This window comes from Dipodomys spectabilis, unplaced genomic scaffold (genome assembly GCF_019054845.1).
Source record: "Dipodomys spectabilis isolate Male_0828 unplaced genomic scaffold, ASM1905484v1 ptg000089l, whole genome shotgun sequence".
Classification (NCBI taxonomy): domain Eukaryota; kingdom Metazoa; phylum Chordata; class Mammalia; order Rodentia; family Heteromyidae; genus Dipodomys; species Dipodomys spectabilis.
In genome coordinates this window covers 4,868,208-4,895,751 of record NW_024870766.1, presented here as the reverse complement: position 1 = coordinate 4,895,751, position 27,544 = coordinate 4,868,208, and the positions used below count along the sequence as shown (strand labels likewise).

At 35.3% G+C, this 27,544-nt stretch overlaps 1 protein-coding gene across 3 annotated transcripts in view; it reads left to right on the top strand.

Annotated features, from left to right (window-relative positions):
• The window catches only part of Cdk14 (cyclin dependent kinase 14), a 538,666-nt gene that overhangs the window by 125,445 nt on the left and 385,677 nt on the right, over positions 1–27,544 (top strand). For all 3 annotated transcript variants that reach the window (XM_042684715.1, XM_042684719.1, XM_042684716.1), the window contains exon 4: positions 7,073–7,167. In XM_042684715.1, coding sequence (XP_042540649.1) covers positions 7,073–7,167 — 95 coding nt within the window. The remainder of the gene's footprint in view (positions 1–7,072; positions 7,168–27,544) is intronic.

The following is a 27,544-nucleotide window of genomic DNA, read 5'->3' as shown; positions in this document are numbered from 1 at the left end:
CAGCCTTGGATTATTTTTCTTTTTGTGGTGTTGGAGGTTCAGTTTAGAGCCATGAACATGCTTGGCAAGTATTCTATCTTTGAGCTACATTTCAGCCTCTCATTCTTGAGTGGTGTATTTCAGGGAGGGTGGGGCGTGGATGTTTAATAGATTTTGTTTGTTATGTTATTTTTATTTAATAGAATCAATGGATTGTTTCTATTTAATAAATTTAATTTATTTGTTTCAGGCTTTTTTTTTGAGTCTTAGTTACAGCAGGGCTACTCTCTGGATACTGTCATTGACATGTTAATCTTTCAGTAGTCTTTCTTATCACTTTCTCCAACCCAGTAGCTGTAACTATTTGAAACACCATAGATGGACTTGCCTGTCTTGCTGGCCTAAGTCAGAGATGTGCTGTTACAAGCTGAGTTTAAACAGATCATATTTTCAGAAATTCATATTTAGGTTAAGATTTGTATACAGTTTATGAATTGCTTCAAACATGTCTCTTCTCATCACCATTAAAAGCTTATGTCCTATGATAGGCAGGCTTAAACTAGAGAGAGAAGAAGAAGATACAGACTTGGAAATGACAGTACCATTTTATTTTTCAGATGGTCTGTTTGATGGTTTATATATGCATTTGACCCTATCTTAGGTATTTATATTTTAGGTCTAAGATACAGATACATACAGCATAAAAACATGTGCCCTTTTTCTTCCAAAGCCTGTCTTACTTCACTTAATATATTTTTTCCCAGATCCATATATTTCCCTGCAAATGACATAATTATTCTTCCTCATGGATGAATAAAATTCCATTGTGTATATGAACAATGTTTTCTTGATCAGTTTGCTGGTTGAACCTCATCAGGACTGTTGACGTACTTGGCTCTTGTTAATAGGGCTGCACTATCATGAGTGTGAGTACCCTTATTACATCCTGACTTAACGTTTCTCAGATAAATACCCACAAGTGCTGCTAGATTCAATGGTAGTTCTATTTTTAGTTTTTGAGGAGTCTTCATACTGTCTTCCATAATGGTTGCACTGATTTACATGCCCACTACACAGTGTGTCAGAGTTGCTTTTTCTCTGAATCCATACCAGTGTTTGTTTTTGTTTGTATTCCATTTGTTTGTATTTTTGTTTATATTCCTTTCCAATTGGATGAGATGGATTCTCAGTGTTGTTTTAATTTGCATTTCCTTTATGGCCATGGATGTTGAACATTTTTAAAGACATTTTTATGGCCATATCATTGTGTCAATTCAGGAATGAGATTCCATTAAGTTGATGTACTCATGTTCAGTATCTCTTTCATTTGTGTGGGAATTAAGATTTTATGAGCATATTCAACCAGGGATAGCAATGATAAATAGATTCTCTGTTCTGATCAATTTTGTTTGAATTCACATTTTGCCAGTTGTGATAGGATCTTATGTGAGATACATTATTTCCCCGGTTTGTGCATTTCTCACTTTTAAGTCAGGATAGTACTAGAACTTATGTCACATGTTATAGCACTTAAATATAGTACTATGTATGAAGTAAGCCTTACATTTGTTGGTAGTTGTTATTGTATATGAACTAGAGCTACTGAGATGCATGATGAAACACACAGATAACTGTTCAGCTGGAACATTATTCTCACTTTTCATTATCTATACCATTCTTTACCTCTGTTGGTTGATGGATCTCTGCACTTTTATTATGTTTTTGAGAAAATAGTATTAACATTATTTCATTAAACACTACATTTCTTTGTAGTTAGCTTCTATTAGTAATTGCAGATTAGCCTTTTGCATTTCTAAGTCCCTAACGTAGTATCTTCAACTTGCATTCTAAGCAGGGAAGCGATTAAAAAAAGTTGTCCCACCAAGCTGTTTTCCATCCATTCATGCACCTGAGTCAGAGTCAAAGAAAACATATAGAGCTGATTACCTTATGGTTGTGTCTCTATTTAAATGTAATAATTTACTATAGTTGCAACATAAAAAGTAACAAAAAACCTGAACTTTAATTATTGAACAAAATGGGACCTTTCCTTTTGAATTATTCTTAGTTTTGTTCATTTGATAGGAAGGGTTTTGTTATTGTTCACTTTGAAGGCTTCGTCTCTTTAAAGATTTTGCCTTTGGTTTCCTTATTTGTATGCATAGTAATTACAAATCGTACTGTTTCTATATATAGGAGTCTTACTTTATAAAAAAAACTCTCAAAGCCCAGGCTATCTTCCAGACATGGCTTATTATTTAGGACTTTTTTTATAGATCAGGATAATTTTTAGAAAAAATTGCATGTTTTAAAATTTTCCTTTGAAGCTGGCATGATTGATCTGTAAATTACAGTTTATTTCTATAGTGTCTACATATTCATTTTGTAGGGCAAATATCTGTGTGTTTTACCACCAAATGTGACATAATATTAATTTTCTGCTATTGCAATGTTAATAGAATACCCTTTAACCATGGCAGTTAATGCATTTAAATCTATTTAGTTAGATAAATAGACTATTGTGTGCCATTGGTGTCTTTTCTTATTTTTCTTACAAGTAAATGGGAGATTGCTTTTATAAGAATGAAATTCTCCTTGTTTTTAACTTTCCCAATTCACTTTTTGATATATGTCTCATGGTAAATACACACACACACACACAAATATATATATATGGCATATGGCAGATTGTGAAATATACAGCACATAATTTTTAGGAAATTATTTTTACTTTTCTAGAAAAGAATATATTGGCCTCTATTCTCTTGCCAATTTTGCAAGTTGATGTCTTGTACTTTCTCTAAATATGTGTTAGCAGCTTATCTCCTGATAGAAATTAAGAGGTGATTTTTTACAGCTACTTAAAAAAAAAAACCAAACTTAAATTGGATTCATTCGTAAAGGAGCACAAAACCAAACACACAGACCTCTCATTCTGATTTTAAATAATTTAGAGTGGAACTGTGAACATAATATTTTCCCCATTGAAGATCATTTTATACTGAAGTTTAATTTAGTTTTTAAAATTTCCATTTACAACTTGGGCTCAGGAGGGTGATGGTAAAGTGTGACATTCGCAAGCTGTTTCCTGGAGATGAAAAATGCATGAGAACATAACCCACACAGTACTAGTCAGGCAATGCTGAGTGTAATTTTCCATTAAGTTTTACTTGATTCAACTTAATATATGGTTTGGACCATCAGAGTTTCTTGAAGTAGAAGAAAATAAGTGGACCTAAATAAATATAATGCTTAGAACTCAGAGAATTAAGTTATTACATGGAAACTCATTAAATTCCTAGAAAAAAAACCCCATAATGTCTCAACCTTTCTTCCCTCCCTTACTTTCTATACAAAAAATTGAAATTGCTTCATCTGCCTTTTATAGGCTAACTTAGGTATTTCCCAAATTCCTATGTTGAAATTCCAAACACCAACACTTAAGAATGTATCCATATTTGGAGAGAAGCTCTTTAAAAGAGATGATTAAGTTAAATGAGGTCATTGGGATAGGCCCTTAATCCAATATAATGGATTTACCTGTAAAAAGGACAAGAGGGATACAGATACTTTGAGGAGAGACCCTGTGAGGATACAGAGAGAAGGTTGCTGAGCAAAGATACAAGAGAAAGGGTTCAGGAGAAACCAAAACCATGTATTTCTTGACCTTGGACTTGTAGCTTCCAGAACTATGAGAAAATTATTGCTTTGTTGTGGTGAAAGCTTCTCAATACATAGCATTTTGGCAGGTTTAGCTAATATGTGTGTGTGTGTGTCTGTGTGTGTGTGATATTTTCTTAAAATATTGTTAATGTTTTTATGTTTTTCTACTGTTTTTTGTCTCATTCTGCATGACTAGTGGATTAAATATATATGGGTTTTGCTTCAAGGAAAAATTTAACTGAAAGTCAATGTATGGTCTTTGACTAATTGGTCTTTCTGATGGAGATCCTGTTTATACATTTATATTAGAGAGGATGACCTTTAAAGTGTTACAGAGCTCTAGGAATTGTGATTTTATTTATTTATCTTTTGCACGTTTTTTATTGTAAAAATACAGTACAGAGGACTGTAGTTACAGGATCAAGTGATTTTAAAAAGCAAGAGTTTTGTTTTTGTTTTATATTTCATTAAAAATTAGCAACAAGCTAGGTACCAGTGGCTCACATTTATAATCCACTTGAAAGGCTGAGATCTAAGGATCAAGATTTGAAGCTAGTTCTGGAATGGGTCTCTGAGACTTTTTTCTCCAATTAACAACCAAATATCCGTAAGTAGAACTGTGATTCAAGTGGTAGAGCATTAGCATTGAGCAAGGAAAAAAACAAAACAAAACAACCACAAGAAAACTTCAGGGACAACTCCTAGGCCCCGAGTTCAAGCCTGAGTATTGCCCCTCACAAATATAAAAAAAAATAAGTAAAATAAAAAGTTAGCATAAAATGACATTTAGGATGAAGTTAAATTTGTTAGTTATATGTTCATGATGTAGGAAGGGGTTGCTAGTCTTAGAATATGAATTTGGTAGTATTTGATTTAATTCAAGTATTCATATAATTTAGTAATTAGTACTTACATATTAGTAGAAGTTCCTCTTAGTAGAAATTCTTGTTGCATTTTTGCTTCATATTTTGTGAATATTTTTCATTCTCTGTATTAATGCCTACCTGCTACGCTTTTCTAATTGTATTTAAAAGTCTAAATCATGTTACTTCTTTCTGGCCTAGACATACATATACTATCCTTCATATGTTGATTTGGCGGGTCTTAAAACATCATGTCCTAATTGCCACATGTTTAATTAAGCATTTTCAATTTTTATTTTCTTTCTAATTTATGAGACTTAACTTTTGTTTTCCTTTTTATGATTTCAAAATTTTATTTGGCATTATAAAGTATGCAACATGAACATATTGACTGCTACCCAATTTTTTTCCTATTGTATCATGATAAGATGAATTATAGTCATGTAGCCAGAATACCAAAGGCAGTATGTATTTATTGTGTGTAGTTTTAATGTCTAATCTTACCATGTCTTACTCAGATAAAGTAATTTTCAATTTTTAGATGAATTTTGTGGTCTTATATATGGTTAATTAAAAATTAATATTAGATATCCTTGATCATATAAATATAAATTAATATTTATATTAGATTAAAATATAATTAAAATTCAAACATATAGATTCCCGAATTATTGGTATCTGCTTGCCCTGTAGGTGTCTGAGCAGTCTTTCTGTATTCAGTTTTTCCTGTGGATTGGTGGATAGTTTCTCATTTTATTGCTACCTGCAGTTGTTTCATATATTTCAAAGCTAATTATTAGACTTTAACTAGCTTATTATTAAAATTCTCTATTTTAATATTGATGTTACTAAATTAATCTATGTCTTGATTTGTGCATTCTGACTTGTCTCCCATCAATACTACTGTAATGGGTCATTAAAATTCATTAACTATATGTTCTTACTCCTTTATTTGAAGTTTATATTTTTGTTTTAGTTTTTTCTGTTGTCATTAGCACATTGTCAATTTTTCGTTTTTTTTCAATATGAGAGCTTTTCTATTACTAGGTGAATGCGATTCCTTTATGCTCTTTATTATCACTGACAGGTTGAATTTGCTTTTCTTTTTACTTGATAATATTTTATCTGCCATGATCTGCTATTAAGACCTCTTAACCTCACACTCCTTATCTTCTTTCTTTTTTGAATTTGTACTCTATTCGTTTTCTCCTCAGTTTATTTGAAGTTTGTGTACCTCATTTTATCATAACCTAGTGACCATGTGTTGGGAGTTAAGAAGCATACTAAAATTTGTTCATTTGGAGTTAATTAATATCTTCAATCTATTCTGATTAAGAAATCTCAACATGATACTGTTTCTTTTTCCCTGCTGTTCTTACATTCCTAAAATTCCATTGCTCCAACTGAGTCTTATATTGACACAATATGAACCTTTATGTTTAGGATTTCTCCCCCTGTGGGTGATACAATTTCACTGTTTCCATATTTCTTTGAGAGACTGAATATGGTATTACTGATATAAAATAATTTTTTCTTTCAGTGTTGCAAATAATACATTTTACAGCCATTGTTAATTTAAAAAAATGATACAGTCTCTTCATTAAGCTTTCTGGAGAATTTTGTTCAAACATTGAGCTTATGCTTTTTTTAGTCACATAATTACATAATTTATTTATTTTTTGTACTTTTGTATTGTAAAAATGCTATACAGAGGGGTTACAGTTACATGAGCAAGGTAATGAGTACATTTCCTATTGAGCATTGTTGCCTCCTCCTTTGTTTTCCCCTACCATCCCTTTCCTCCCACCTCCACAATTAAAGCCCTCCCCCCCATGCACCGAAGTTGTAATTTGTTTTCAACATAGTGTTTTGAACATCTCATTGTTACAGTGGGTCAACCTGTAGCCTTATTTAAGCACTTTGTTTTTTCCCTTCCCCTCTCAGAATTAGAGAAGTGTATATACAAGATGCAGGGCACCAACATCAAATACAGTGAAAATAGGGGTTATACTGTGGGGGAGGAACATACAAAGCAACAACAAAATCACATATCATTTTTATATAATTTCAACCATGACATTTCTTCTGCTCATGTCTCCCCAACAATTTACAAAATGGAAAAGCTATTCTAAGATCATTGAATGACCAAACCTATGTAGTATGCTGGATGCAATTTACATGCCCTTACTTTGTAAGGTTATATAGTAATATGTTCTAATATATTTATTTTTTTAAAAAGGGTAGTTTATAAAACAGTATGTATAGTGTAATATTATCTCTAAAGAAAAGCAATCACCAGTTAAAAAAAAAGCACCAGAAGATGAAATACTAAAATATTTACAGTGTGATTCCTTAACTAGATTTGGGTAAATTTAATTCTACATGTGCTTGTTGGCGTGTTTTAAGATCTGTACTGTGTTTACTATGTTGTTTGACAAAATAGTATATCAGAAAAATGTTATTTAACAAATGATAGAATCTCAGCAAAAATTCTCAGCAAAATCAGGACGTTCATTGTAAATTAATTTAATACAGTCTGTTTTGCTTTCCCTCTGTTTCATTTTTAGCCAACAAGTCCCAAGTTTGGCAAAGCTGACTCATATGAAAAACTGGAAAAACTAGGAGAAGGATCTTATGCTACAGTCTACAAAGGGAAAAGCAAGTAAGTTCATTTTTTTTGTAATACTCAATATTTAAAATGTGTGCTATCTTAATACTAAATATTCACATTTTAATTATTGTCATTTAGTATTAATAGGCTTTTCTGCTGTTTATTTTTTTCAAACATTTATAAAAACCAGTGGAATTACTTTCACATGCCAGCAAAGACTTTTGCAGGCTGTCTAATTTAGTTTCTGTTTTACTCCTACTCCCAAGTTTGTTTCTTTTATCTATCAGTGAGTTTGGAAGCCTCTAATGAGAATTCATTTCCAGGCGAATGATGTAGTTATTTGCTCTTGGAGATTTAGTTTTGAGAATAAGAGTAATAGTTTGATAAAAATAAATGTAGTATTATCCTGATATCTTTTATTTTTAAAATTTTTTTTTGGGGGGTCCGGTCATGGGGCCTGAACTCTGGGCCTGGGCGCTGTCCCTCAGCTCTTCAGCTCAAGGCTAGCGCTCTACCACTTGAGCCACAGCGCCACTTCTGGCTTTTTTCTTTTTGCTTATGTGGTGCTGAAGAATCGAACCCAGGGCCTCAGGCATGCAAGGCAAGCACTCTACCACTGAGCCACCTTCCCAGCCCCCTGATATCTTTTATAAGTTGAGCTTGTACTCCATCTTTCAAAAAAGTCACTTAGCTAGAAAGCAGCTGCAAACTTCCCCTCTTCTCCCTCGTACCTTCCTGCTTTGGCATCATTCTGCGTGTTCTTTCATCACCATTGCTTAAAAATCCCCTGTAATCCATGAGCACAATAGCTCTGGACATTGATAGTTTTTACTCCAGCAGGTCTAAATTTATCTTGTCAGCATTTCTCGAGTAGTTTCAAGTCTGCTGGTCACATGTAGGATTCAATTTCCTCCAGTGGAGATGAAAGTCTCTGCCCACTCACTTGCTTTAAGAAATGACAGGTTGCCTGGATTTGGTTGCTTTAAAGTGCCAAGGTCGGGATGAAGAACAGCAGCCCCAGTATGTGTGCTGCGCTTGACTTGAGAGCTGAATTAGTTTGATGTGGATCCAACATGCTACATAATTTAAAGAGCCAGTTCAGTGTTGGGACCCTTTTCTGCCAGTGATGTGTGTGTGTGTGTGTGTGTATATGTGTGTGTGTGTGTGTGTGTGTGTGTGTGTGTGTATGTTATAGGTGACAAGAGATAACTAAGATGTGGCCCTAGGGAAACTTAGTCTTGTAAGGAGATGGTGCATGCATAGAAATAATTCTGCCTAAATTGGATTGTTGGATATGCTCTGTAAACTAGAATGTATTAAGAAAGACCTACATAAAATGATAAAAGTCTATATAAACAGAAAGGAAAGGTGACGTTGACTACATTATTTTATATCTGTTCTCTGCATTGGTGGCTGAATGCAGAAGCCATAGTCTCATATGCCTATAAATTATTTCTCTATTGCCTGTCCTTGTGGCGGCCTTGGCATGGCTTTCCCTCTCTTGACGTAGCCCTGGGACTATACATGATGAGATTTTCATGTTGGGCTATTGGACTAAATTTGTTAAACCCCTGAGGACACTATAGTAAAAGTGGACAGATTTGTTTTGTTTTTGTACAAATTTTGATTGTATTCGAGTGTTGTATAGGAGTTTTGGAGTTTTAAAGTGGAATTGGCTTTAAGCGATATAATTAGGTAGATCAGTAGTTTGCTTATCTGTAGGTGCCCATGAAATCCTGTGTTGTGGAGTAACAGCTAAAGTCACTAGCCACCCACCAGAGAAGAGATACAGGGATCCATGTTCTCTGTGCAGTGGCATCTGCTGGCAGCACACCTCCCCCACCCCCATACTAGGGTAAAGCGGGGAGCCTTTGCTCTCCCTAACTGAATCTAAGGGAATGTGAGACTAGTTGCTTCTCAGCATTGTGTGCCTTTTCAAGGAAGAACAGTGTGCTCTTTGTTGTGTCTCTGAAATTGGAGTATGGGGCTTATTCCATCTAAGTCATCCCCCAGATGGTCCTGATCACTGGTCAGATACTCCACTTATCTTAAGTTTCTGGTGAGGTGAAGCTGCCAAACCTTGCTCCTGGAGGAGCCTGCTAAGCTGCTAAAGAGAAGCCTGCCCACACTGGTTTGTGCCAGCAGTAAATTGTTATCTCAGAGGTCAGTAAGAACAATAGAGGAATTTGCTCACTTTATGTAACAGGAGATTTATGTGATTGAAACTGCCAATCTTCTTTTAGCATTTCATTCTGCCAATTTGTGCTGAATAATTGAACTTGAATTAAATGACCTCATAAATTGAGAGACTAGCCAAGCCCAGACTGAAATATACTAAATACATTTCAAAGAGCTCTTCAAAGCCCCAGGAGAAATAGGGGAAAGAAATGCTGTTAATTAAAACAAGCAGCAGCAAGAAGAAAGGCAATAACAGTTAACCACCTTTCCAGAATATGTGAGATTAAAGATATGGCTCCTACTGCTTGCCCAGAAGGTCAGCTCCATTGAAACACTATCAGGAGGAGCTGGAAGAATTCTGAAAGTAGAAATTCCCAAGTGGAAAACACTGGTTCATTGAAGTTTCAATCTTAAACTATTGGTACCTACGTTGTTATACTGACTTCCAGTGTCCCAAGAGGTCACCTGTTCACTTTGGGTGGAAGAGAGACAAACCTGATTATTTTATAAGCTTTGCTGTAAGATGTTTTGAGGCTTACTCTATTCCTCATTTGGTCCACACTGATGTCTTTTGGACTTAAGATCCATTGGCTTAAGCTTATTATGGAATCTCTTATCAAAGATCAAGTCTATGACCATGTTATTAGTTATGGATATTAAATTGTGTTTTGTTATACTACAAGCAATGTTAGTTTGTACTGTCATGTACAAAAATGACATTACAATGTGCAAGAGAAAAAATTGGATTTTTTATATTTATTTTTATTGTAAAGGTGATGTATGGAAGGGTTATAGTTTACATAACTCAGGTAATAAGTATATTTCTTTTTGAACAGTATCACCTCTTCCTTCATTTTCTCTCAGATTTTTCCTCTCAGCCCTCCTTCACCACAGTTGTATAGTTCATTTTCAACATAGTCTCTAGTGAGTATCATTGCTGCATGTGTTCACTCTTTATCCCACCACTTTTTAAAAATAGTAGCTAATGGAGTAAATGAGGTTTGTTGAGTGGGATTTTCAGATCTGTGTTACTGTATTTAGGTACAATTTGAAAAAGTAAGATTCTTAGCCATGTTTAGTCCAAAGAAGATTATAGCCTGTCCACTAACATCTGCTGATTTTACTTTTTTAAACCTTTAAAGTCTACTCAAATTTCAGCTTCAATCCTGACTTTCTTAGGAAGAAGAATGCAGGCAGTAGAGTCTTGTTCATTGGTACAGCTGTTTTCATTTAGCTTGCACCAGATAAAACAATGCTCAATCTTTTTGACAAGTGGCAATGAGGTTATTGTTTAAGAAAGAAGTATGATTTCAATTATTAGACTAAATTATACTGGAATAACTTTCCTATTAGACAGTGTTTACATGTTTTGGCCATTGTTAAATCACTTTCATTGTCAAGGCTCTTTGATCATTGGATTAGCAAACTTCAGAACAACCAACAGTGCTATTGGTTGTCATCAGCAAATATCTGAGGTGTCGGTATCTTCACAAACTATTTTTTCGTATGCTTATTTTTTATTGCCATCAATTAGTTGTATATATGGGATTAATTTGAACTAGTCCATTTATGTATACAATGCTTCTGGTTCATAATCTCTCCTCTAGTACTCTCTTACTTTGCAAGCCAGTCTCATCAAGTGGATTGTTCCTTTTTCACATGTTTATAAAGTATTTTGTCTACAATCACCTTCCATTTACCTTCCCGATTATCTTCCCTTCCCACTAATGCATACACCCAGACAAGAAATATTTCAACTTCCTAATGTTCTTTTGTATGTGTGTGTGTGTGTGTGTTAAAAGTACATGTTGATTGTTTAAAGGGGTTTCGTCATGGTGTCTCACACATGCACTTACCATACCTTAGTCATACTGATCCACACACACATACATGCATACTTGATCCTGTATGTGATTACACATACATTTTAGGCTTAACATTCATATATGAGAGAAAACATGTCCTTTGTCCTTCTGAGCCTGGTTTACTTTACCTAATATGATGGTTTCTGGATCTCTCCCTTCCCTGTCAATGATGTAATTTCATTTTTAGGTTGAGTAATTTTCTGTTGTCTTCAGAACTCTTTTTGAAGGAGTTAGTGTGGTAATTTTTAATTGCAGAAATGGTTAAAACAAAACTCAGGGTCTTAAAAATCACTCTTCTGTAGTTGAAGTAACTTTTGAAGGAAGTTAGGAGAAGGATATGTTGAGATTGGTTTTAAGTTTAACCACACATATTCCTGAGTTGCTTCATCATTATTATACTTATACTTTAAATTTGGATGCATGTAAGTAGCCGTTCTCAACTACAGATTTTATTCACCAGAATACAGTTAATGGTGTCTGCAGACAGTTTTTTGTTTTTCATAGCTTGGGAGGTGCTGATGGTGTTACTGACATCTAGGGAGTAGAGGCCAAGGTTGCTGCAAAAGTAACATACCAGTCTCCTACAACAAAGAATCAGTTGATCTAAAATGTCAGGAGTGCTAAGATTGAGAAACTTTGGTCTAAACAAGGAAAGCATAGAGGTCGTGTCTACTTAAAAGGCCACATTTATTCTGGGATGTTTACAAAGTCTGTACTGTACTCTGTATACTTGGTCAGGTAATAAATAGTGATGCACAAAGCTGACCAATTCCTTTCATTGTAGAGCCTATCATCTAATAGAAGAAGCAGAAATTAATCAAATCAAATTAATTTGATTAACCAAATCATCTATAATTGCAAGTATTATGAAGGAAAAGAGAAGTATAAGAGTGGTAGATTATGTATATTTGCATAAAAAGAAGAGGTTAATACTTTAGGTAAATAGATAGATAGGAAGACGGAATATTTATGCTTAGATCTGAAGGAGGTGTTGCCACCAACCAGGTAAAAAGGTGGCTTGGGTGTTTCCGACCAGGCCTATTAGGTGATAGCTTGTTGTGAGATAGGGCAAGCAGAAAGAGCTGTGGCATGGATTGTGAGGATGGATTGTGTGGAGAAGAGTGACATATGTTGAGTTTTGAGAAGTTTGTAGGACCTTAAAACTGTATTGTATATTGCTGCAAATGAATCCCACTAGAAGAGGACAACTATTATTTATTTTGCTCATGAATCTGTGGTTGGAAAAGGGGTAGGCAAGAAAATTCATTTTTGCTTAAAGTGATAGCATTGCATACAGCTTGAATATGAAGGACCCACTACAAAAGTTCTCTGACATTATTACAAGTCAGTACTGGTTCTTCATATCAGCTGGATTTCCTAAGACTATGATGACTATTTCTTCGAGTTAGCATTCCAATACATAGTAAATAGACTTTTGGCTATAGCTCTAGCAGGTGACCTTGGAAATTCTGAATATTGCCCTTACAGACTATCTTAGAGAATTAGAGCAGGTTTAGCCACTATTCTAATCTCTAGAGAGACCAAGGCATTCAGGTGAACATAGCCCAAATCTACTTTCCGGGAGAACAAGCACTGTAGCTCTAAAAGGGAGGTGATACTTAAGTGGTAATCTTGGTAAATTGCTGGGTGTGCATGTTTAAGCATGAGAACTTCTGGAGGCCAGTCTTGGGGCTTCACCTCCAAGAACCTATTACATTTCCATAGTAGAGATCCTGCCAGATCCTTGTGGTTTTGGCATGGAAATGAGTAAATAATAAAAAAATATTCTCAGTGCACAAAGGCCTATTCTCCAGAGCCTTATCCTAGATGAACAATGGAAATTTCCTCTATTTTATTCTCTGTAGCTTTCCTATCTCACCTAAATGGATCAGTAGTAGCCAGAGTCAAGGAAGTATATAGGAAACACTGCATCCAGGGAAGAAAATAGATGTAAAAGGATAAAGTGCCATGCAACTAGAGAGGTACTTGTAAGGGTCATATCCCTAGGATGCAAACCTTCTGAAAGAGTTTAGTTTTGTTCAGGAGGCTTTAGATACTCACAGGGCAGTGGATCTTTTTTTTTTTTTTTTTTTTTTTGGGTCCGGTCGTGGGGCCTGAATGCTGTCCCTCAGCTTTTCAGCTCAAGGCTAGCGTTCTACCACTTGAGCCACAGCGCCACTTCCGGCTTTTTTTCTTTTTGCTTATGTGGTGCTGAGGAATCGAACCCAGAGCCTCATGCATGCAAGGCAAGTGCTCTACCACTGAGCCACCTTCCCAGCCCGGACAGTAGATCTTGATAGTTGTAGTATACCACTATACTCAAAGGCCTCCAGTATGACAACAGTGGGTTTTGGTTGGAAGAGCTACTTTCTTTGAGGAGAAATCTCAAATTCAAAAGAAGGTAAGAACAAAACACCAGAGAAAATACTGTAGTCTCTTATACCTTGAACTGTAGCACCCTGTAAAAATAGCCCAATTCTTAGGTAGGTGAATCTTAAGTACTTATGTGGTTGGCTTTCAACCAAAGGTCATAAAACATTCCAAAGAAGAAAAAAACATCAAAGACTAGTCACTACAGCTATTCTCTGATATAAGACAGATGCTGGGATTAATAATCATGTAAAACAACTATGATTAGTTTGTTAAGGGCTCTTGTGGAAAAAAGGGACAATATGCAAGGAAATATGTGTTTCAAGATCAGATAGAAACTCACAGAATCAAAGGAAACAGCTAGAAACAAAACATGTATTTTAACAGAAATGAAAAAATACCTTTGATATACCCAGTAGCAGACTCAGTGTAGCTGTATGAATTAGTGAACCTGAAGGTATGTCAATAAAATATTAGCAAACTGAAGAAGGAAGGGAAGTGGGGAGGGGGAATCTGGGAACTGTGGGGAAAATATCAAAAAGTTTGATAAAGGGACTGGGAAGGTGGCTCAGTGGTAGAGCACTTGCCTTGCATGTATGAGCCCTGGGTTTGATTCCTCAGCACCACATAAGCAGAAAGAGCCGGAAGTGGTGCTGGCTCAAGTGGTAGAGTGCTAGCCATGAGCTGAAGAGCTGAGGGAAAGCACCCAGGCCGAGTTCAGGCCCCACGACCGACCAAAAAAAAAAAAAAAAAGGTTTGATAGACATATTGAAATACCAGAAAAAGTATGGAGAAGTACTTGAAATAATATGAGTAGATACATTTACAAAATTAATAACCAATATCATTCTCAGATTTATCAAGCTCAGAACATCAAATATGGCAGACATATGCACACATATACACCAAACACAGAAAAATAAAATTTGAAAGGAGCTAGAGGAAAAAAAATAACATGCTTGTAGAGAAACTTCTATACAAGAATCATATCAGGCTTCTTATCAGACATTTCATAAGGAACAAGAGTGGGGTGGGGTGAAATTAAACAAATCGTTTAAATAGGGATATAGGTGGATCCATTGCAACAATGAGATGTACAAGTCGTTATGTGGAAAACGAACTTTACAAGTTTGGTGGGGGAGGAGGATTGGGTGGGGGGACAGGGGGAAGATGGGAAGGGTTGGGAAGGGGAAACAAAGGAGGAGGCTGTAATGCTTGATAAGAAATGTACTCATTATCTTGCCCATGTGATTGTAACCCCTCTGTATAGTATGTTCACAAAATATAAAAATAAAAAAAGAAATAAAGCCTCTACTAAGTTAGAATTATGTATCCAGTAAAGTTATCCTTTGAAAGTGAAGAAGTAGTAAGAACTTTCTAAGACCAACAAAGATGAGGGAGTTCTTCACGAGTAGCCAGGTCCTTCAGGAAACATTAAAAGACATTCTCTATGCAGAATGATTATGTCAGAATCTTCAATTTTTTTTAAAAAGAAGTGGATTAGACAGGACTAAATCAAGATTAAAATCTTTAATAGTTTTTTAGTTGATCTAAACACATACTGCTTATCAAAATTAATTATAGCAACAATTTATTATAAGGAAAATAAATGAAAACAGTGTTACAGTGGGTGAGAGGTTGGAATTGAGAGTATTCTACTATAAGGCATATATATACATATATGTGTGTCTTTATATATACACATAACATATGTATATATATACATATATACACATATATAAATACACTATATGTATACTATATGTATATGTATATATATGCATCAATACATATTATATATGTGTGTATATGCAATACATAAACATATATATGCACAATGGATTATTATTTAACCACAAAGAAGAGTAGAAACATTTTAAAGCCTCACATGAATGTAGATTTTATTCTCCTGGTTTGTGTGTGTGTGAGTGTTTGTGTGTGTATGTGAGCTGGTCCTGGGGCTTATACTCAGGGCTTAGGTACTGTCTCTGTATTTTTTTGCTTAAGGCTAGTGCTCTATTACTTGAGCCACAGCTTGACTTCTAAGTTTGTGTTGGTTAATGGGAGATAAGAATGATGAACTTTACTGCTTGTGCTAGCTTTAAACTGTGATTCTCAGATCTCAGCCTCCTGAGTAGCAAGAATTAGAGGTTATTCTAGTTTTCCTCAACTCTTTGTTCTTCCCTTTACATGGGGTGTTTAGTCTTTTCTGAGCACTCTTTTTAGATTAACCTTACTAATTTTAAAAGATATATTCTCTGGGAGAATAAGGATGTGGTATAAGTTGCTTTGTGTTGTCTTGTGTAGAAAGGAACTTTATTTCCTCTGTGTGTGTGTGTGTGTGTGTGTGTGTGTGTATAAGAGAGAGAGGAGAGAGAGAGAGAGAGAGAGAGAGAAAGATGAAGAGAGAGAGAGAAGCTGGCTTTGAATGGGATCTTTCTGCCTCAGTTTCCTGAGTGCTGGGTGGCAGGTGTGGACCAGTTGTTAAGTGTTTAATTTTACTGAAATACTGTTCCTATTTGGATGACAATATATTCCTTATATAATTCTTTATGCTTGTGAAAACAATAAAATATCGTGCCAGATCCCCAAATTAAAGTATTTTGAATATTCAGAACCATCGATTTCATTGATTCTATGAAGGTATTGTGACTAGTTTGTGAATATGATTGTAAATTTCTGCAATGAAGATTTGTCAATTAATTAAAAAGAATTTCAGGACAGGTTAATGAGCTTGGGGTAAAACACTTGGGGATCAGACTTCATCATTTTTGTGAACTAGCTACTGATCAGTGTAAAATTCAAAGGACTTGCCAGATTCCTTTGCTTCTTGTAACTTAAATGAAAGGCTCAAAGCAATTTGAGATAGTTTACATGGTGGACATCTGAAACAAGAGTTAATAAGTAAGCTGGGGCTTGGATGGAATCAGTGCTATTGAAGTTCAAAGTAAACATAATGAAACATCTGTGAGTTTCAGTCAAATGATTACATTCTATTAGTTTGACTCACACAAATGGTATATATTATGCCATTAGGCAGATTAACAGAGAGACATCACATATTTGAAGAGTTTAGTATTAAAAATATAAAAGTTAATCTAGTAAGGGGTTGTTTTGTTGACACTGGATGTTGGAAAGATTTTAAAGTGTATGGTTGGCCCTTCTCTTAAACATTAAGGTCTGATTTGTGGCTTCATCATGAAGCACTGAAGAGTAATATTTGCTTTTCTGAGTAGAATCTGAAAATTGAAAAAATTATATGAGCTCATTGGTTTTGAGTCAGTAAATATCTGAGCTTGAAAAGTCTCTGACAGAAAGGAAATTATTTAAAGACGACCAACATAGTTTTCATTTTTAATGATTGTTTCCCAGGGAAATACTTTCTCCTTTCCTTCTAGAGTTCCAAGGAAATACTTTCCTGAATAAACAAATTCTTTGAAAATTCAAAAGTATTATGTCTCCAGTTCAGAATAGTCTCTTTGGAACTACAGTATGTTCAACTATCTCTGTTTCCTAGGTTTAAACTAGCAATCCTATAGATTTGTAAGTATTGTTTGAGCTGAGGGAAATTGTAAACATTAGGCATTTGGGTTAATAGTTGAAAGCCCTGTTGTAATCCAGGGGGGAATAAGATAGAAGTTGTACCTAATTGGTCTGAAGAGTAGACAAGAGAATGAATTCTAAAGTAGCTTAGCAGTCAGTTCAGGTATTGACAGACAAGAAAAAGCCCCAGAGGAAGCAAAAGAGGAACCACAGACTTTTGTTGTGTGTCTGATCAAATCTCTCAGGAAGAAGAACAGGAAAATTGAGATATTGAGAAACTAAGTAAGTAGTGTTACAAATGAGGCCCATTGGGATCCCAGAGGAAGCTGAACTCTTAATGAGAAGGAAATAGCCTACGCAGTGACATTCTTTTCTTTTCTTTTTTCAAACAATTTTTTTAATCTCTTGTTCTTGGAGGATTTCAGCGCTACATTGTATAGAGTGGAAGATACCTGGGACTGTGCCCACAGTAAAATGTGGCAGATTATTGAATTAAAAATTGTATGTATGTTCTTTCTGAATAAAATAGGAAGGATAAAATAACTGAACAAAGCCAAGTGCTGATAGCTCATGCCTGTAATCCTAGCTACTCAGGAGGTTGAGATCTGAGGATCACAGTGCAAAGCCAGCCCGGGCAGGAAAGTCCTTGAGACTTTTATCTCCAATTAACCACCAGAAAATCGGAAGTGGTGCTGTGACTCAAGTGGTAGAGCGCTTACCTTGAGCTGAAGAGCTCAGGGATATCACCCAGGCTCAGAGTTCAAGCCCCATGACTGACAAAAACAAACAAACAAAAAACGAAACCAAAACAAAAAAAAAAACAACTGAGCAGCAATATTGAGAGTTTAAAAAAGGAAGAAACAATGGGATGCGGATTGCTGAGAAAGGAAGACGAGAAGAAGGGAGGGAGGAGAGGAGAGGGGAAAAGAATAGATAGTGGGTAGATAGTGATGACAAATATTCAGAAAATCAGACCAGATGAATTCTGAGACAAAGTTATGATGTTTTACAATGAAGAAGCTTTTCCTCATTGCACACTGAGAACAATGGAGGATAGTCTGAAGAGGATCACAATGGTTCAATAGCTATGTCCATATGACCATATTAAATGATCCTTACCAAAATGAACTCCAAGAAATGGAAACAAGAGGTTTTTTTCATTATACTGTTTGCAGTTATTTCTTTTTCTTTCTTTTTCCCACCTGTGGTTTACTCTGTTGTCATTGTTTTTGATTTCGCTACTGTTTGTCTTGTATATAAGTTTATCTGATTTGGGGAAGGGAAGGGGAAACACAGATACAGTGGGACAAAGGATGAACCAATGCAACAGTGATACCCACTAGACACTATATTGGAAATGAACTTTACAACTTGTGGAGGAGGGAAGGAGAGGAGGGAAAGAGGGAGGGAGTAACAAAGTTTGACAAGAAATGTACCATTACCTTATTTATGAAACAAAAACCCCTCTGTACCTTTGCAATAAAATTTAAATAAAAAAAGAAGGTTTTTCTTAAATATGTTTAGTGGACTAGTGGGATAGTGTTTCTAGGGATATGAAAAAAATAAGAGCTGGAGTTTTAATTAAGTAGTTACATCATGAAAATCTATTTAGAATATTGCCTGTTCTTTTTGGTTCCACATTGTGATTTTTAAAATTAATACTTATTTTTGTAAAGCCCTTTTGATATTACTTTTCTCTTTGTAATTGAAAGTGGTGAAAAAGGCAATATTTATTGAGTATTTTTAAGCCCTGAAAAATAGTAATAGAATTGGCTTTATATAATTGCTATATATAATTGTTATATATATGTGAACTTATTATTTGGACTATTGCTACATGTATAGTACATAGTTTGTTAATGTTAGCTGTTATTTTTACAGTAGAGTAATCCTGGAAAAGATGTGAAATAAGCCAGTTTGTCTCACTTTAAGATTAAAAAAATAGAAACCCTAATGGTCAAGATGTATTGCAGGTACTATGTTGGTGCCTACTTGAATTAGGTTACTCACTGCTTCCTTTTTATTCTATTAATTAGATTTTTTGGGGGAAAGAATTTTCCATTTTGCTTCCACCCTCTCATATGGACCTCTGCCTCGATTTCATGACACTCGTTTCATGACCTTTTCATTCATTGCCAAATGAGTATATGGCAAGCCCAACTTGTGCCCTGCCAGCATTATAACCCTTAATACTTTTCACAAATGAAGATGCACTGGTGTGATTCTGTGAGCTATGCCTTGAAATTATTTCTTTCAAATATTTTTTGACAAAGCAGACACCCAGTACTATTTAACTCCACCTGAAGTTTATCCCTAACCTTTGCTCTGAATATAGTTAGCTATTATTAAAAAGACGAAACATGAGGAGAAAATTATTCTCTGTATCTGTTGTATCCTTTGAAACTCTTCTATAGTTTTTGTTCTCAGTTTTAGACACTTTTCTGTTTTTAACCTAAGTAGAAATATAGTTTGTAGTCTGTAGGTTGGGTGATGGACTTAGGTCCATACACTTGATTAATAATATATATGCACTGAAAACTTATTCTCCACTTCTCATTTGTCAATTTACATCTATTAGAAATGAGTAAACCTTTCTTTTTTTCTCCTCAGTATCCTGTATAATCCAGTCATAGGTTTCTTCCAAATCCTTCAAAATTATTGAGTACTTGTAGCATACTGATTGGATATGTTTCTCACAGATGAGTTCATGTATTTTCTCACTTTCTTAAATTCAAAATATGTAAGCCCAGCCCAGTGGTCTGGATTTTTAAGATCATGATAAAACAAAGAAAATGATTCATATACTTTCTTTATTTTTAGCTTTAATCAGATCTACAATTTATTTGTTGACTTTGATGATTTTTTTTTCTGGTCCTGGGGCTTGAACTCAGGGCCTGGGATTCTTTGGCTTAAGGCTTCTCTTCTACCCTTTGAGCCACAGCATCACTTCTGGCTTTTTCTGAATAGCTTATTGGAGATAAGGGTCTTATGCCCTTTCATGCCCAGAGTAGCTTCGAACTCTGATTCTCAGATCTTAACTTCTTGAGTAGCTAGGTTTACAGGCATGAGCCACCTACACCCAGCCAAGACTTTTGTGATTAAAAGAAAATATTTTTAAGTAGTTGTGCTAAGGAGTTTCAGTTCAGCATGTCATTTTATGAGTATAATGCATCTTGATTAATATCACCCCTTCCATCATTCTCACCCATCTGAAATCTTTTTTTTTTTAGTACTGGTGTTTGAACCCAGAACTTTGTACTTGCTAAGTAGATGCTGTGCTACTTGAGCACTTCTTCTAGTCCAATTTTATGTTGTCCATTTTCAAGATAGGACTTTATTTCACATCTGGGTAGGCCTAGACAGCAGTCCTCCTATTTGTGCTTCCTTTTGTCTGGGATGAAAAACATGTGGAACTACACCCAGACATTGTACTCCCCCCCTCCACCACCACAGTTTAGGTGCCATTGGGCACACATTGAGTGAGATGGAATCTTCTGAACTTTTAAACATAGGCTGGCTTCTAACTTTGGTTCCTTGATTTCCACATCTCAAGTACGTAGAATTACATATAGTCTTTAGCCATGTTATCTGTTTAGCCACCTACTCTTTTTCAAAATAAAGAAGAAAGATAATTTTATATGTTGTAATCAAAGTTGTTTCTCTGCCATTGGTACAGGACATTGTTTTTTTATTTAAATATTTTTATTCCCTTTAAGTAGCTGTACAAAGGAGTTGCCATTCAGTAAAGCAGTTTATGAATACAAATATATCTTGATCTGTGTCACTTTTTTTTAACATTCTTACCCATCCCTCTCCACCTACCTTTTCTCTTCTTAGTTTGTAAGCTATACATTGAATTGTTGACTGCATTCACCCTGTTTTCTTTTTCTTAATTCTTCTACCTTCCTCTCCTTGACCCCACTCCACTCCTTTCAAGTACCCGTTTCCTGGTGTTTATATTGTTGAACTATGGACTTTGCCTTTCTAGGTAATTATACTGCTGAGTTTTCCCCCTGAATCTTCCTTATTTCAGTTAAGTGTACATTTATGTACACTTCTGCACCACCCAAGGTATTTACTTATATTTCTTTGCAAATGATGCAATATCATTGTTTCTGATAGATGAATCAGATTCCATTTTCTTTTCTTTCTTTCTTTCTTCTTCTTTTTTTGGGGGGGTCAGTTGTGGGGCCTGAACTCTGGGCCTAGGTGCTCTTCAGCTTAAGGCTAGTGCTCTACCACTTGAGCCACAGCACCACTTCTGGCTTTTTCTGCTTACGTGGTACTGAGGAATCTAACCCAGGGCCTCATGCATGCAAGGCAAGCACTCTACCACTGAGCCACCTTCCCAGCCCCAGATTCCATTTTCTTGATCCATTCATCCACTGAGGGGCATCTGGGTTGATTTCATATCTTGGCTATGGTGAGTGGAGCTCCAATGAATGTGGTTGTTGTGCAGGTGACCTACCGTGCCCTAGTTTGTAACATTTAGGATGAATGATCTGGAGTGGGATTGCTGTGTCATAGGGTAATTCTATGTTCAGTTTTTTGAGGAACTTCCATACTGCTTTACAGAGTGTGTATTAGGATGCCATTTTGCCCACATCCACATCAGCATTCTTTGTATTCTTGATGATTGAAATTGTAGGTGGGAAGTAAGTTTTATAGTATGTACTTTTAATGGTAATTTGCATTGCTGCATTCCATTTTTAACAAAAAGGGAATAAGTAAATATTATAGGAAAAAAAAGTAGACAGTAATTAGAAACTAAGATCTTTGTCATCCAATATTTGACATAGAAATATTTAAATATCTTATGTTCATTTTAGCTTATTTACATATATACTACTCAAATTTTTAGACTCTTTGTAAGGTAAAATATTGCTTGAGCTAAACAGGATCTATCTATCTATCTATCTATCTATCTATCTGTCTGTCTGTCTGTCTGTCTGTCTGTCTGTCTGTCTGTCTATCTATCTATCTATCTATCTATCTATCTATCTATCTATCTATCTATCTATCTATCTATCTATCTATGGTTGTATAATAGAGGGATTCCTCAGGATGACAACTGAGGATTGCCAGTTGGTATCACATGGAAGAGTGTTGTGGTGACTATATTCATTGCACATTTTGGATTAAAATTGAGCAAATTGCTCATTGCTTTTGAGTATGTTGTCCATGAGTGCATGGACTTCTCCTTTAACGTTCATTATCACCTTAAGTGAAAATGTGCCCGAGTGCTTTCTGTTAGTGATTCTGAGAGTTGACACATGAAGAAAGAGAGACATTTGGGAAAGCTGACTTTTGTGACTTCTTAATTACATACACTGTTCTGTGAAACTGTCCTCTGTAGTTATTTGCTGTTTTATTCCACATTTGAGATAGTTGACTTCATTTGTTTCATTCATTTATTGAAGCTAGACTGCATGAAAACAGTTAGTACAAGGAAAAGCTGTACAGCATGTTTTGTTGTTCTTTATTTTTTCTCAAAAGGGATATGTTATGTTGTGTCACATGAAAGAAACTTAGATTTCTTATTACAGGCTAAATTTGGTAGTAGAGGCTTAACTGTACTGAGTAGCATTTTGTTGAAAACCTAGTTAATTTTCTTCCTATTGTCACACTAAGCCTAGCAAAACATTTAGCTCTGTAGAAAAGAGATTCAAGTATCCTGGTTGATGATGATGAATACATAGGTATTTGGAAAGTTCTTGAAGTAGAACAAGTGTGCTTAACCCATTATATATTTAGATGTCCTTGTTGTAATAAAAAAGATGCATCATCATGTATTTTATAGTATATCTTATATTTAAGCCAGGCACAGGTGGCTCACATCTGTAATCCTAGCTGCACAGGAGGCTAAGATCTAAGAAATGAAGTTTGAAGCCAGATTTGAAAGACAAATCACAGAGATTGATATCTCCAGTTAGCCAGCAGAAAGCTGGAAAGGAGGGTATAACTCAAATGTTAGACCACCAGCCACGAGCAGGTTTAATCCCTAACAGAAACATGTATGTTTCACTTCTTTAGATGACAAATTTAAAAATATTTTTTATTGTTATTGTAGAGGTGATGTACACTATCTAAGTCAGCTAATGAGTGATTTCTTTTTGAACCATGTTGCCCCTTCTCTCTTGTTCTCTCCGAGATTTCCCCTTCTTTCCCCACCCACAAGTTGTATAGTTCATTTTCCACAGTGTCTAGTATCACTGCTGTATGTCTTCACTCTTTGTCCCACCCTTTCTGTGCCCTCTTACCCTCCAAAAGACAAATAAACTAATGAACAAGACAAAAGGAAATGACAACAAAAACAACATCTATGACAATTTTTAATGTTAGCTTTGGTTCTCATTTATTTCCATTCAAAGCTCTAGACTAAATTCAGACAGACACAGATACAGATATGCACAATTTGTTTCTTTTCTCTAGGTTTTCTGTACATTTCCCTCCCCACTTCTCTCCACTGTTGTTTGTGATAGTTTCCTTCATGTATAGAGAATCTTCTCTCCCTTTAATGTATATTTGGTTCCATCATTACGACTTAACTCAGTCACACCCAAGCCATGAAACTTTGCAGATATGAGACAATACGTCTATTGACCTAACTTTGTTCATCCTTTCTAAGCTCTTGTCTTCACTAGGCCTTGAACTTGGTCCCAATCCTTGTCAAGATAAACCACTTTTAGCAAGAATCCTGGAAGGTCACTGTATATACTCTCCACCCCTTACCCAGCATCTAACCATCTTGCCTGCCCTTTCAATTATTCTGTTAGGTCAGGTTAGCCCTTCTTGCCTCCTTTTAGTACTTTTTCATTTACTAATTCCTGGAGAAAGAGCCAATCTATCCCCCTTTGTAATAGTATTGGGGTCCAGGCCAAATGCATAACAAGAGACTGACAGATGGTTTTGGGAATAGGGATTTGTAGCCAGGATACAAGAAGTTTTTTTTTTAACTGGTGCTTTCTTTTTTCTTTCTTTTCTTTTCTTCTCTTCTTTTCTTTTTTTGGCTAGTTTTAGGTCTGAACTCAGAGCCTTGTGATTGCTAAGGAAGTTCTTTCTTTTTTTTTTTTTTTTTGTCGGTCGTGGGGCTTGAACTCTGGGCCTGGGCGCTGTCCCTCAGCTCTTCAGCTCAAGGCGAGTGCTCTACCACTTGAGCTACAGCGCCACTTCCAGGAAGTTCTTTCTTAAGTTGCCCACTTACAGGTCTCAGTTCTTCTAAGTTCATGTAGATGTTAAAGAGTAAAATCTGCTGGCATATTCATCATGGACATGATATGATTATTGTTATCTATCATGGCATCTGGAACACTCCATTAGGCTAAATTTTAGCCAGGCCATCTTAGAAACAATGTGCCTCATAAGACTGCCTCTGTGTGACTATTTCCCCAATCAGTCCATGGATGCTTTGTTAGCAAATTTGTCTTTGTCAATAAACAAAATGGATAGGACTTATTAAATTTCATGAAAGACAAATGTTCTAAGGTCATTTTCCTTAAATGGAAAAGGTAAATATGTTGAACTTGAGCATTCATAGGTTCTTGCCTTAGCCTTCCCAGTAAAAGAATACAGGACCATATAGTCATGCACCAAGTAAACAATCAATCATGAAATTTCTGTAGGAAACTATTTTGGAAAAGTGTCTGCCTATAAAAAGAATCCTGTAGAAGCTATATGGACCTAAGTTGAAGAGTTTACCTCTAAATCCTGGGATTATTGTTGATTTAAATTTTACCTGTATTGCGCAAGTACACTACTAGAAACCTAGAACAATATTATGATTAGGATATGACTTGTGAATGCTATTATAAAATATATTGTTTTATTTTGAGTTTCATAATAAATGATGAAAAACAATGTTTGATTACCCAGGTCTGCAAAGTGGACCTCTAGTGATGATGATTTAGAACCACTTATTGAACTACTTCATATTTCATTTTCCTTGTAAAGTGAAGTAATAGTATCTATTACACAGAGATGAAATAGGTAATAAATGAGACAATGTTAAAAGAGTCCTTGTCCTAGGACTTGTCATAATGCCTGAACAGCAGTTTTCACCATCAGTGATACTTTAAAGCCTGTCTGTCTGTCTGTCTGTGTCTATCATCTTTTCATATTTCTCTCTTTTGTCTTTCTGCTCTTGTTTCCTTTTTTCCTAAACATTCTTTTCCTGTCTCTCTCTTAATTTCTTTTCTGATTTTCCTCCCTCCTTCCTTCTTTCTTCTCCCTTTTTAGTTTACAGTCATAGCTCTTTCTCACACCAAATGTCAGTAATTTTTTTGAAAGGGCCATTCTTTATTCCTTAGTAATACATTAATTAGGATAAGCCCTGCTCTTTAACATGTGATTTTTTTCAGCTGTATATTTAATGGAATAATTTTTTTAATTGACACTCTACTTGCCTTTGTAAATTTATTTTTAGGAGAATAGTCATTTAGATTTAGGTATCTGATGATGCTGTATAGCACTATAGCACTATTCTATAATCCTTCTTACTATAAAAGACATATCTAAATTGCTTGATATTATTTTGAATTTTAAAGTATATTTATTCACATTTTCAATGATTATCAAAGTAGTCATTTTCTTATTGGATCGACTCCTCTAGTTTCCTGGTCTTTTCACGAGGCTATTGAGAAATTTTTTCTGTTAATTAGTTCCTAATGTATATTTGCAGTCAAAACACAAACAGAAAATTGTAGCTACTATCCTAGTTACAACACCAAACTCAAAGAGTATGTGCTTGTTTTGTTTTTTGTTAGAATGGGTAGAGTGTAGTCTGAACTCTGAATAGTCCTGCCTTGATGAGTCTCTAGAGCTGCTTTAATTGTTTTCTCCTGCTGTTCCAAACTTCATTTAATTTTGCATGTCTATTTTTGAATGGGAAATACAAGATCTCTGTGGTTAATGCTATGCAAGAATGAGTGTATGGGGATGTCTCAAAGCCTTGTAGTGGATGGGTGATGTGCTTTTTGTTACATTGTGATAACTTGTTTCGACATGCTTTTTTTTTTTTTCCAGAGCAGTTATTAGCAGGTCTGATATGCATTCCTTTGCTAAAGAATAAGAAACATTTATGACTGTTAAGAAAAATAGAACACCATGCTTTAAGCGTGTCTTTGGACCAGGAAGCTTGAAATGCTGTTAGGTTGAGTATGTGATTTTATCCTCTTTCCTTTAATCCCAGTCACTCAATGATTGTGACTCACACTGATTGTGTTGTTTGAACTAGTCTTTTTTTGTTTTTGTTTTTTACAAAGAAAATCATGAATGAATGAATTTGATTTTAACTTTTAGATATAGTGTTGGATATTTATGTTAAGTTTAGCCACAGTATTATGTAATTCAAGATTAGGGAAACATCAAGTATATCTATTTCTTTTCTGCTTTTTAGAAACATTTTCTGTGGGGACCAAAAATAAGACTGCTGGAGATAAAAATCTGTTTGAAGTGGCATCTTGACCTCAGAGAGAGAAAATTTGGTTTGTTAGAAATGTAAAAATGTGGGATTTTCAAAGCCCTCAGTAATGTGTTTCTCCAGATAAGTACACTTGAAAGTGGGACTTGGAAAAAACAAAATTTCTGAGCATCAGCTGCAGTTTTTATGTTTGATGTTTCTTTGCCTTTACTCCATCTCTTTTTCCTTCATTTTCAGCACATCAGGTCCATGTGCTTAAAATAGAAGCATGTTTATGGAGACAAACTTAGTGGACTAACATAGTAAGATTCAGATCTCACTAAGTCTGGGAATCAATGTTAAACTCTTCTTAAGGAATTATATTTTACTTATTTCTAGTGAAACCAGCTTTTCTCATCAAATTCTCATGGCCCTTCTCTTGTCATTTTAGCAGTGCTGTGTAGCCACCTGTCTTTACATCTGTTGGTGCCTCCCATGCTCTCCTCTCCTCTCTTACTCTGTAGCCTAGGCTGGACTCAAATTCACAATCCTTCTGTTTCAGCCTCTAGAGTATTGGGATTGCAAGTGTGCACCATCATGCCAGGCTTTTGATGTGATCTTCCCTCCTGTGGGAGATACATGCAGATTACTTCTTGTTCACTACAGAATAGTTTCTTGCATCAAAATGAGGTATTTTATTTTGTAAGTTCTGAGGAATGTACAATCAACTCCACTACTACTCTTGAGAGTTCATCTATCAAAATAGATGATAAAAAGTCTCTCAAAACTAAATAGCTGAACCTCAAACCAGATGTTGACCACTCAGCTCTGTGGGAATTGGGGAGAACTCAAGAATGAGCTCAGGCTTACCGTCCATATGTAAGATGTTTTTGGCATAGAAAGGTGTGACATTCACTTACTTTCTGTTCTGTTTGCATCCTTGCTGTCAATGACAGCTTCAGTCATAAATGTGCAGAACAAAAGTAGAAGTGAATTAAATTATCAGAAGTCTGAGAATATGATAGCCCTGTGTTTCTCTGATGAATTCCATTTCAAGATCTGAGATGATTATATC